At 43.4% G+C, this 12,039-nt stretch overlaps 1 protein-coding gene across 2 annotated transcripts in view; it reads right to left on the reverse strand.

Moving 5' to 3' along the window:
• Window positions 1-2,745: 2,745 nt before the first annotated feature.
• LOC106603714 (calpain-5) overlaps window positions 2,746-12,039 on the reverse strand; it is an 81,331-nt gene continuing 72,037 nt past the window's right edge. For both annotated transcript variants that reach the window (XM_014197733.2, XM_014197734.2), the window contains 8 exons: window positions 10,251-10,444; window positions 9,098-9,175; window positions 8,622-8,817; window positions 8,288-8,410; window positions 7,572-7,768; window positions 6,996-7,117; window positions 5,892-6,028; window positions 2,746-5,681 (listed from right to left, as the gene is read on the reverse strand). In XM_014197733.2, the coding sequence (XP_014053208.2) occupies window positions 5,499-5,681; window positions 5,892-6,028; window positions 6,996-7,117; window positions 7,572-7,768; window positions 8,288-8,410; window positions 8,622-8,817; window positions 9,098-9,175; window positions 10,251-10,444 (1,230 nt within the window). In that variant the 3' untranslated portion in view covers window positions 2,746-5,498. The remainder of the gene's footprint in view (window positions 5,682-5,891; window positions 6,029-6,995; window positions 7,118-7,571; window positions 7,769-8,287; window positions 8,411-8,621; window positions 8,818-9,097; window positions 9,176-10,250; window positions 10,445-12,039) is intronic.

The raw sequence follows: 12,039 nt of genomic DNA on the forward strand, positions 1-12,039 counted from the left end.
AAAATCAAACTGTGCGAGCTGATTTGAAGTCGTTTGCTACATGCGTTGGTGTTATTGGCTTGATATAAAACTGGCCAAGGTTCTGAATGTTCTGATGTGTTCTTTGTACTTAAAACATTTGGCATGGGCCATCAGAAAATATATACAGTGCAAGAAAACCCATACAACAATGCTAACCAGGCAACCAGATCAGTGAATTGACACTCCGCCCACCCAGGGTAAACCAATTGTACCTTGAGTGACTGTTGCTTTTGGCAAATGATAAGAATGCAATGAGATCACAAACATCATACGTTTTTGTCAAAGACACAAAATAAAGCATATTGGAACGTAAAAGGTCTGAAAATTCTCACAATGTTTAACTAGCTACATGTACGTCCACCAGTGTAGCAAACAAAGTTAATTTACAGTAGAACTCTAACCAACAAAACACATCTTTACAGTACAATAGTCTTTTTCCTCACTTCTATTTTGGCACATATGTGGCACATACTTCACATGAGTTAAAAAGACCAACAATGGTCTACACTATGTAATACAACCCCTTGGTCCTGGGGCCTATAATGGTTCAGATATGGTCAGAACAGAAATTGCAATACGGCATTAGCTGATGATAGGGACTTGGGTTAATTAGCCAACTTAAGACATTGTTTGTATGTGGGGGGCACAACAATGTTGAGAAACTGAGTTTCATAAATAACCAAAATGGCTGCTGCTGCCAATGTGCCCACCACTGGTGCCCCTGATTCGAGTAGAACCAAGTGCCAGTTTGACTGAAAGAGCACACGTTGCCACATCTTGGCAACAGCCAACTAACTTTCCCCTTTTGGTACGAAGACGTCTCCTTCCCCTACCATGAAAGACTCATCTACTTGGCTTGGCACAACGTCTTTTAACCCTGCCACACCTGCATCCGCACTATGGCACTCTATCACTGTTACCTCTACCTCTCTCTACCATGATATACCATCCAGAGCATAAGACTCTCTGTAACACATTACTTAAAGAGGCTGTACGGAACGTTGACCTCTGGGGGTGATCTTGAGTCAAAAAGCATCCCCTAAATGGAAGAAATATTGCCCAGAAATAACCTCATCAGACAGAAAGGAGCACACCACTCCCACACCCATGAGGGAAAGCATATTTTTTACCTAAAACTAAGGGGTGTTTGGTTTCATGAGTTAAGAAATTGATTGTGATATCATTACAATTGATTATCTATTGATTGATTGCTAACAATAAAGCCAAACTTTGAGGGAAACAATAAGATATTCAACTTCCATACAGCCTCATCATGCTTTATAACATGGTTATAATGCATTGTAAGACTTGTCATAAGCATCTATAATGTCTTGTTATTATCATCTCAAAATTATCCTGAATAAATTACAGTCAATATGAGTAACTTGAAAAGGTCTTTCATAGAGACATAACCTATTTTAAGCCTTATAACAAGAAATTATAAACTAAAAGGTTCATAGCGCTTATAACAAGTAATAAAGTATTATACCTGTCAAATTTAATTAAACCATTAGCGAAAACCATCTATCATACCACTACCCAATTTTTTTTTTTTAACAACCACTAGTCTACCTGCCTTAGTCTGCAACTCAACACAATAGAAGGACATATGTCACACAGCATTTAAATGGCGCTTTCGTCATTTGAACTTACAAATGATCATTCATACTAAAAGCATATTGTCATGAATGGTGGGTGTCACTGACTAGTACCTGTAAAGGGACCATTCAAACCTCTTGATATGATTCTGATTTGCAATAGTGTAAACATGCTGATTCTTACAATACCGTTTGTTTCCCACATTGAAGAAAGAAAGAATAAAGAAACATAGAATAGTAACAATAGAAGAACAATACAAGGCCATGGACATATGATTAAAAACAATGTAAGACACATTAATTATACTGAACAAAAATATAAATGCAACATGTAAAGTGTTGCTCCCATTGTTCATGAGCTGAAATAAAAGATCCCAGAAATGTTCCATACACACATAAGCTTATTTCTCTCAAAGTTTGTGCACAAATTTGTTTACATCCCTGTTAGTGAGCATTTCTCCTTTGCCAAGATAAGCCATCCACTTGACAGGTGTGGCATATCAAGAAGCTGATTAAACAGCATGATCATTACACAGGTGAAACTTGTGCTTGGGACAATAAAAGGCCACTCTAAAATGTGAAGTTTTGTCACACAACACAATGCCACAGATGTCTCAAGTTTTAAGGGAGCGTACAATTGGTATGCTGACTGCAGGAATGTCCCCATGTTCATTTCTCAACCATAAGCCTCTTCCAATATCGTTTTAGAGAATTTGGCAGTACGTCCAACCTGCAACACAACCGCAGACCACGTGTAACTACGCCAGCCCAGGACCTCCACGTCCGGCTTCTTCACCTGCGAGATCGTCTGAGACCAGCCACCCAGACAGCTGATGAAATTGAGGACTATTTCTGTCTGTAATAAAGCCCTTTTGTGGGATCCCCAGTGGGTGGGCCTGGCTCCTAAGTGGGTGGGCCTATGCCCTCCCAGGCCCACCAATGGCCAGATGTGAACGCCATAGATTAGGGCTTAATTAATGTATTTAAATTAGTGGAGGCTGGTGGGAGGAGCTATAGGAGGACGGACACCTATAGAATAAATGGAACGGTATCAAACACATCAAACATATGGAAACCACATGTTTGACTCCGTTTCATTCATTCCATTTCAGCCATTACAATGTGTCCATCCTCCTATAGCTCCCCCCACCAGCCTCCAATGATTTAAGTTGAGTGATTTCCTTATATGAACTGTAACTCAGTAAAATCGTAGAAATTATGGCATGTTGCGTTTATATTTTTGTTCAGTATAATTAAACAAATGTGACAATACAAGTTTTGAAAAATGTACAAATCCCATTGTGGTTCAAGTAATGAAAAAAAGGCGGTGGAAAAACACAAGTAAACAAGTGAAAGGGCTTGATGGTTTGATAGACAGAGAGATTGGTCAATGCTCTCCGCATTACATTCAAAAAAGAAATGTCTTGGGAATGATTCACAACTGATGTAGGATCTGTTGTTGTTTCTTGACTGATCCTCTTGACGATGCTGTAAACAATAAATTATTTTTAAAAAGACGTACACAGACATACTATCAGATCCTGCACTACAAAAGTCTCTGCAATCATATCATACGTTTGAAAAGATACTCAACATGACGACATAGCGTATGGGGCTTGTATCTCTTTTATCTCCAACGCTCGCCACTGTCAAAGATCGATATAATTAGCCTGTGGAAAGCAGGTCAAAAGAGTGCGACATGACCTACGTGAGAAGATATGCTAACTGTTTGTACCAGTGATGGTTCTGTATGAAGACATAGTCTCTCTCTGTCTTGGCAAGACAAAAAGCCACACTTTTCAAACTACCATTTCAAATAGCACTGAGTTTACAGTGATGCTAATCCAAAATGTCTGTGTTTCTTTCTGGAACAGTATAGAGTCACAACAGAGTCAGAGCCAGGACCAAGGCTATGGCACAGGTTGTTTTTGGCAGGAGTCGACAGAAGGATTTCCTCCCGCTCTTCTCTCCGTCCTTCGCTCTCTCTCTTCTTCCACTCATCCCTATATCCAGCCAAGCCTGTGAGCCCGTCAGAACTAAGCGAGGTGCATGGTGTGTCCAAAGGCACAGACATAACACACGTATGAATGTATGTTCGCAAACATGCACACCCAACCCACACTCACCCCCACCCCCACACACAACTGATTTACGCAGACAGAGGGACAACAACTACTGTTTCTTGGGTCACATGATTCAAAGGCCCACAAGTCGAAAGCCCAGGTCACATGACAGGAGTCCCAGGACTCAGGAAGTGTCAGGCAGTGGCGTTGCCATAGAGAAGACCGATTGACGTGGCACGGTGGCGACTGGCGCCGGCAAGAGAGGGAGAGAGAAGGGAAAGCCTGATCTGTCTTTGGTCCCGTAAAGCACTTGATTATGGCAGGCGGAGCTCCACAGTCACTCCACTGGGGCATATCAAAAGCTCCGGTTGCTAAGCTACGTGTGTGTGTGTGTGTGTGTGTGTGTGTGTGTGTGTGTGTGTGTGTGTGTGTGTGTGTGTGTGTGTGTGTGTGTGTGTGTGTATAAAGGAGGATGGGGGATGCTCAATGCAGGCAGTCTGTTTTAGCCATGCTAAACTCGATATCGTCTATGGCAACCGGTAGAAGCGTAGTCCGAGGGGACGGGAGTGGGAGGAGGAAAGGGGGATGGATGGGATGGAGGGGGGAGGAGGCAAGACTACACTCACATAAACACCAGCAGTGTTCATCGGTGCTTTTGGCGTCACTTTCTTGGTAGTTGGCTTGTTTTGTGGGGACTATAGAAAGTGGATGATAGATAGAGGTTGCATCCCAAATGACACCCAGTCATTGATGGAAGAAACAGTAAAAGGCTGATAATATGGTATTTCTGGGACTACAATGGGGTTGTGACATCAGTCAAGAGACAGTAAAAAACACTCAGCGAATAGGATGGATAGAGGGGGTCCCAGTATACCACCCAATACCATGACACCCCTCCCACCCGACATATGGCTGGTCCTAAAAAGACTCAGGGTCCTAAAGAGACCCACTCAGCCTTAAGGCGATGCATAGCCCTTAGTGACACTGGGAGATGTATGAGGAGTGCAGGCGCATGTTAAAAGGTATGTGTGTGTGGGAGAGTTGAAGGCATGTAGAGAGATAGGAGTGTGTGGTTGTTTCTGAAATCTGTCTTGTCTACTACTTACTAAAACTAAATACTGTGTACTAATCATGCTACATACTATTAAGAACGTACTGTTTAGTATATGTATGCAGTAAGGAACATACTGAGAATGCGTCATCTAATCAGTTAGTTACCGCTATTCGTTCATTTTGGTACAGCCCGTCTGATGAATAGCTTATTATCAGCTGTTGTCAATCACACTTGGGTCTGAAATTATGCTTCTCTTCCTCAATAGTGTGCAGCAAATTATACTAGATGAAAAAATGAAATCAGTATGGCATCCTGGCAATTAAAGCATACTAAGTTTTAAAGCATACTGTTTGTCAAATACTATGAAACTTTCTATTTTCGCATACTTAGCCTACTATTTAGAACGCAAGTACAGGTATTCAGACACGGCCTGTGTGTGTGTGTGTGTGTGTGTGTGTGTGTGTGTGTGTGTGTGTGTGTGTGTGTGTGTGTGTGTGTGTGTGTGTGTGTGTGTGTGTGTGCGCGTGTGCGCGTGTGTGAGAGAGAGAGAGAGAGCGAGAGAGAAAAAAAGACACCAAGCTGTGTCTGTATATGTTCAGGGGGGCGCCGGGTCGGGTGGAGCTAGATCCCAGGGTTAACAGGTTAATTGCCATGCTCGGTTTAGGGGTGGGGAGGGGAGGGGGAGGCAAAGGGGTGTCATGATGACAAAGGTCAAAGGTAAAGCTCCGACATTCCATGGCTAGAGCTGCGACGGAAGGGACGTCATATGTTGATGAGCGTGGTACAGGTGATGAGGCGCACGGTGACTGTGCCTGGGAGGTCATTGTCTTGGCGATTGCCCTTGTCGCGAAGGTGGAGCGTGTGCTGCACCTGCCGGTCGTTAGGGTCACTGGACAGGGTCACCTGACCCAGGAAGGTATCCACAATCACGTTCTTATTGTAGATCTATTATGTATGGCCCAAGGGTAGAGCAGAGGGGAAAGAGAGGGGGGATTTGAAAGAGAAGGAGACAAAGAGAGAGAGAGGGGGAGAAGAGAGAGAGCATAAGAAAACAGTGATAAAAAAACGTTGAACAAAACCTCTTCAAGAGATAGAGGGATACATATGAACACAAAGACAGACAAGAAAAAGTTCCTCCCCTCCGTCTGTGCTCACCTCAATGTGGATGCCTTCCTTCGGCTTCTTGCGGTAGAACAGGCCTTTGACGTCAAAGTTGGGGCTCCGTGTGTCCTTGTGCACCGGTGAGCGCACCCGCTCCCCCTCACAGGTGATGATGACGTACGGGTCAGAGGCTAGGAAGGACAAGGAGGGAGGGAAGTGGGACAGCTGTCAATCACCGTGTCAATGTACTCAATTATACAGGCCAAAACCAACTCTAGGCCTAGTCTAATAAATAAATAAATAAATCAATAATATGTTGCTGTATTGTCCCTTACACCGAATAGGTGCAGTGAAATGTGTTATACCCTGGAGAGAATTAGGGTTAAGTACCTTGCTAAAGGGCACATCGACAAAATGTTCACCATGTCGGCTTGTGTATTCAAACCAGTGACCTTTTGGTTACTGGCCCAATACTCTAACTGCTAGGCTACGTGCCACCCTTCTCTGGCCATCAGACCAACCAGCAATCAGACAGGTCTCTGACAGGTAGGTGGAAAAGGGTTTTAGTTGCTTGTGCTAGTAAGTAGGTAGAGGATATGGGGAGGGGGAACTATTGAAGACTATATGTACTTGTGTAGATCTGAAAGTGAGGGGATAGGTTTCAGCCATATGACAAAAAGTCTTCCTAGACCTATCAGAGTGCTAGGAAGAACTACTACCACACTGCTTATAACTATCCAATCCTCCCAGATCTACATGAAGCTAGGGGTTGTTTCTGGGCTGAGCCAAAGCCTATTGGACTAACTGTGCAGTATGTCTAGTTGTAGCTAAGCCCCTAGCCACTAGGTGGTGCTGAAGTACCTCCTGTTTTGGCCAGGTGCCTCTTCTTGTTGGGATTGAGACAGTGCAGCTCTGTGTATGACCAGAAAAGTTTAGGCCTTGCATTACATTGCAATGCAATCTGTGGCGCACACACATAAACCCATACACACAATAACAAAAAATACTAAAACTCAAGTTACCCCTAATATAGCTCGGCCCAGTAATGTGAAAGGGTATATGCATGTCAGCTCCCAAAGCCTCCCATCCACATGGGTGCATACTGTATCTTACTTTACTATAGGCCTACTATTTCCTACAGTAACCTTACTAGCTTACCCCCATTAGAGTCCTGGCCCTGGAGTCCCTCTGCACTCAGAACGTGGACCTGGGTGACCAGCTGGGGGTAACCACACATGCCCGTCCAACACGTCTGAGGGGGCTCGTCTAGGTTCAACTCTCTGTGGGGGAAGGAAAGAAAGTGAATATGGGTGTTATTAATTTAGATGAGGACAATGGCAGTAGATGACAAATTACGTGAAAGAAATACTGGGTTCACTTAGAGAATCAGTTAAAATTTATCAAAAAGCTAATATTATTTTACAGAAATGTTTAAATTCAACTAGTGTGCATGTTAAGGGAAAGTTCACTTTCTTGAAGTCTTTAAATATGAAAAACTTTAAAAAGTCAACTATCCCTTTAACATACACACCAGTTACATTTGATACGTTTCTATAAAATGATGTTTGCTTTTTTATCAGTTTGAACTGATTCAAATTAAGCAATCATAGAAAAAAAGAATACTGTTCTATTTAATTCAACAATCCCAGTGAACTATCCCTTTAATGTTTGCTATCCCTTTGTAATGGTCAGGAGGCCAGGGGGGTGGGGCTGCATGTCGGCCGGCTGGTTTACTTGCAGTCTGAAGGCACGTCGGTGAAGACCCGCAACAGGAAGTCACCCTGCTGCCTGGGGTCAAAAGTCGTGGGGATGATGACGTAGCGACCCTCTTTGAGCTCCTTCCTGAGGAAGACGCAGCGCGAGTTGATGTAGATGGAGCCCGCCACCTTCTGCTGGGCCGTGTGCATGCGGTACTTTCTGTTCAGCTCCACCTAGAGGATGGGAGGGTACATAACGTCAGGGTAACATTTTAAAGGTAGACTTTAAAAGTAGATATGACATCTTCATACAGAGATGGACAACTTCCTGTTTTTTATTATTATTTGAAGGATAGAGGCAGAAGCAGCGAGACAGATATAGGAATTGGAAATAAGGCTCATGCGGGGATTGAACCAGGATCCTTACGTCTTATCTATTTTCCTTTTACGTTATGAGTAGAAAGGAAGTGAAGAGAAATGGTTGCTATACGGCAATACCAGGAAGTAAAGAGTTAAGAGGTTAGGATGAGAGGGAACAGGTTCAATGAAACATTCATGTGGAGTGACGGAGTGTGTTCATCTTCCTGTGTATGCATCTGTGTGTGTCCATCTGGGGGTTTGTTTGTTTGTTTGTTTGTTTGTTTGTTTGTTTGTTTGTTTGTTTTGTGTGTGTGTGTGTGTGTGTGTGTGTGTGTGTGTGTGTGTGTGTGTGTGTGTGTGTGTGTGTGTGTGTGTGTGTGTGTGTGTGTGTACCCGGTGAATGTCAAAGCCTATGGCCAGGTTATCTCCTTTGCCCTCTTTGGTGGTGGCTCTCCTCTCCTTCTGCTGCAGGGCGATCAACACCTCATCCTCTACCTTCTTCACATCAAACACAAACTGCAGAGAGAGAAACACACAGATCCGAACACTCTTCCAATCAAATACAGTACATTTACATTTTAAACATGCAAAGGCACCGACAGAAAAAACATACAAACCTACACAGTACACACACACACACACACACACACACACACACACCCTCCCACCCAACCTCTCACCATCCATCCACACTCTCCCCACTTCCACCCACCCCCATGCAACCCACCTGTGGGTTCTGCAGGAAGGTGGCCTTGTGGTTGATGCAGCCCCCAGAGCGGTTCCTCAGGGGATCTTGGCGGGGGACCCAGGAGCCCCTCATCACCTCCTCCTCCCAGGTCTTATGGATGCTCAGGTAGGAGGTGTTGATGAGGCGGCACAGGATCAGGTCTGTGAAGTACTGGCAGAAGTCATCAAACGTCATCCTGGGATGGAAAGGGAGGGAGGATATATTTAGGATCTAGGGCTAGTTTCCCGGATACAGATTAAGCATAATGCTGAGCATGCTTTTTAGTCTGGGACTAGGCTTAATCTGTGTGTGGGAAATGGCCACTAATATTTCAATGGTGTGTGTGTGTGTGTGTGTGTGTGTGTGTGTGTGTGTGTGTGTGTGTGTGTGTGTGTGTGTGTGTGTGTGTGTGTGTGTGTGTGTGTGTGTGTGTGTGTGTGTGTGTGTGTGTGTGTGTGTATTGTGGTTCCCCTCACCAAAACTCTCCGTCGTCCTGCACGGTGACACCAAGCTTCTCTCTCTCACTCTTGCTCACCTTCTTCCACTCATCTGAGCTGGGAGCACAGACAGGAAATTACCTCATGTTAGACCGCACGACATACAGGAAATGACAGAGAAAACATAACACTGAAAAACATTTGATTGGAGATTGAGCACCACTGCGACAGATAGCGACATAATCTCAATTGCTAAATTCAGCACCACGTGTATGTCTATGAGTGTGTGTGCGCCTGTGTGCATGTGAAAATAAACTTTTATTTGTTTCTTTCAAATCCCTGCCAGTGCCACAACTTCTGTGACAACTTCCTCATCAAACAGTGACATGGAATCTTCAACTCCAGTTTTGATCAAACCCCAGATAAATGATGAATTAATTCTTATGACTGTACGAATTAAGGGACACTACTCCTTTAATATCCCCACTCAGTCACTTTCCCTTAGGAACTAACATCTCTCTCCTTTACCTAGTCAATAATTCAGCTGCCTTCATGAGCGAGCCCTACAATCTCTGCTGTGTCACACAACCTAGCGACAAACAATAGGACATAACAGAAGGAGAAAGAGAGATGCTCGTCTTCTCCCCATCCTAATACATCATGTTCATTTCGATCTCCTCCATTCTCCTCCTGGGAGAGGTTAGGGTGTGTGTCAGTGTGTGCGTGCAGCTTACATGTTTGAGTGCGCGTCCGTGACACAAGAAGCAAGAAGTATACACACATACACTGACACACACACACAAAGCATTCCCCATTTCAGTAGAGGGAGAACACCTCTCTTTCCACCTCAATACTCCTACACGGTCTAGTCTTTTTCGAGGCAGTAAGGCCCTAGACTGTCTGCGTATTTGAAATTTCAGATATTGAGTATGCTTTAAATATCAAAATGTCATAAAAATGTGGGCTTTTCGTCTTGTAGAATTCACTGCACACCATTGAAGAATAGAATCGTCTTTCCGGACCCAGGTGTATTTGACAGCTGATAATCAGATGAGTTGATGCGCTGTACCAAAATTAACGAATGTTGTGTACATAGAATTAGAATGAATTGGGATACCCATTCTACTCATGCTAATTCTATGGTTGTGTAGTACCACCTTCAGGCCTAAAGGGGACAGTATTGTATATTTACCTGTCGCTCCAGGGCCCGCTCCACTCCTTCTCTCCCCATGGGTTCCTCATGCGGATCATGTTGAGCTTCTCTGACTTGAAGAAGGCCAGCAGGCCCTGGCCCAGACGCACCTTCTTCACATCCGTCACCGCGTATGCGTGGCCTTTGACCAGGCCGCAGTCCAGCCGCGCCTCCATGTCCTCCACGGTGGTTGCCTATGAGACAATTAATAGTCAATTCATTCATGAATCATTATTTATTTACTTGTTTAGCACATTTCATACACAGAACACAGCTCAAAGGGCTTGGGTTGTGACAAGGGTTGTGTTTATTAGGGAGTGCGACAGAAAAACATTTTCAAACATCTTCCGACAGAGAATTAAAATGTGCATTTCTTATTGGACAAGTCCAGCTGTTTCAGACAGTTTTTGTCTGTTTTATGCCTAATGAATAAAGCCCAGTGAAGTTGAACTGAGGGTTGGTTTGTTTGAATTGAACTTGCACCGCAGTCGGCCGGTGCTGTCCCTGTGCTATTTGATCATTAAATTAGAATTAAGCAAAAGGCCCTGAGTAATGAGCCTGTTTCACAAACGGTGTGATGCAACGACAGCGAGGGAACAACTACTAAGGAGAGAGAAGGAAAAAATGAGGAGAGAGAGAAGACAGGAAGGAAATTAGGGAAAGCAGGGTCGTATTCATAAGTGCACACCGTAGCAAAACATTTTGCAACGGAAAACAAAAAAATTGCGTTTCGTTATTGGGCGAGGTCTGGTAGTCCCTCCCCATTTTTGTACATTTTCTTCCATTTTGTGCCTAATGAATACGACCCTGGGGACTCGCGAGCTGCACTAAGAAAAGCAACTGAAACACATTTGTTTGGAACGGCATAGTTCTTCCATTGAAATGCATGTCAAATGAGTGTATTGCAAATCTAGGTAGTCAATTATTTAATTTCAATGAAAGGTGAGCGCCAATATTGATGATTTGATACGATATTGATATCGTTTCATATCTCTATAAGCAAGGCATATTGTCATTTTAATTTATTCTTCCTAACCTACACTATTATGTAAAACAACATGACTGTTCCTGCAGGCCCTCTCACAGACCTTCTCACAGGCTCTCAACTTAAAGACGTCCTCTAGCGATTGTTTTGCTTTTACTGTTAAAAGCGATATCCCAAGTATAAATACAGTGAAGTACATTAAAGAGTAAAAAAAAAAAAACATTCGGAGCAAAATAATGTTTTTTAGACAAAACTCCAACATTCAAGGAGTTGGTCTGATGGGAATCTGTGATGTCATCGGCCTCCCCCCTTGCTTTAGGAACAACAGAGAAGCTTAACAGCTTCTACCCCCAAGCCATGACTGCTGAACAATTAATAAAATGTTTACCAGAACTATTTACATTGACCCCCCCCTTTTGTACACTGTGCTACTCGCTGTTTATTATCTATGCATAGTCACTCTACACCTACCTACATGTACAAATTACCTCAACTAACCTGTACCCCCACACACCGACTCGGTACAAGTACCCCTTGTATATAGCCTCGTTATTGTTATTTTATTGTGTTACTTTTTCTTTTTTTAACTTTAGTTTATTTAGTAAATATTTTCTAAACTCTATTTTCTTTAAACTGCATTGTTTGTTGAGGGCTTGTAAGTAAGCATTTCACGGTAAGATGTACCTGTTGTATTCGCCGCATGTGAGAAATAACATTTGATTTGAATAGAGAACAAAAGAGGAAAGGCCCACCCCCGCACTTGTGCCATGTCATGACTTACCTGGAATATCTATTGAGATGTGC

The sequence above is a fragment of the Salmo salar genome, chromosome ssa04 (genome assembly GCF_905237065.1).
Source record: "Salmo salar chromosome ssa04, Ssal_v3.1, whole genome shotgun sequence".
Taxonomy (NCBI): Eukaryota; Metazoa; Chordata; class Actinopteri; order Salmoniformes; family Salmonidae; genus Salmo; species Salmo salar.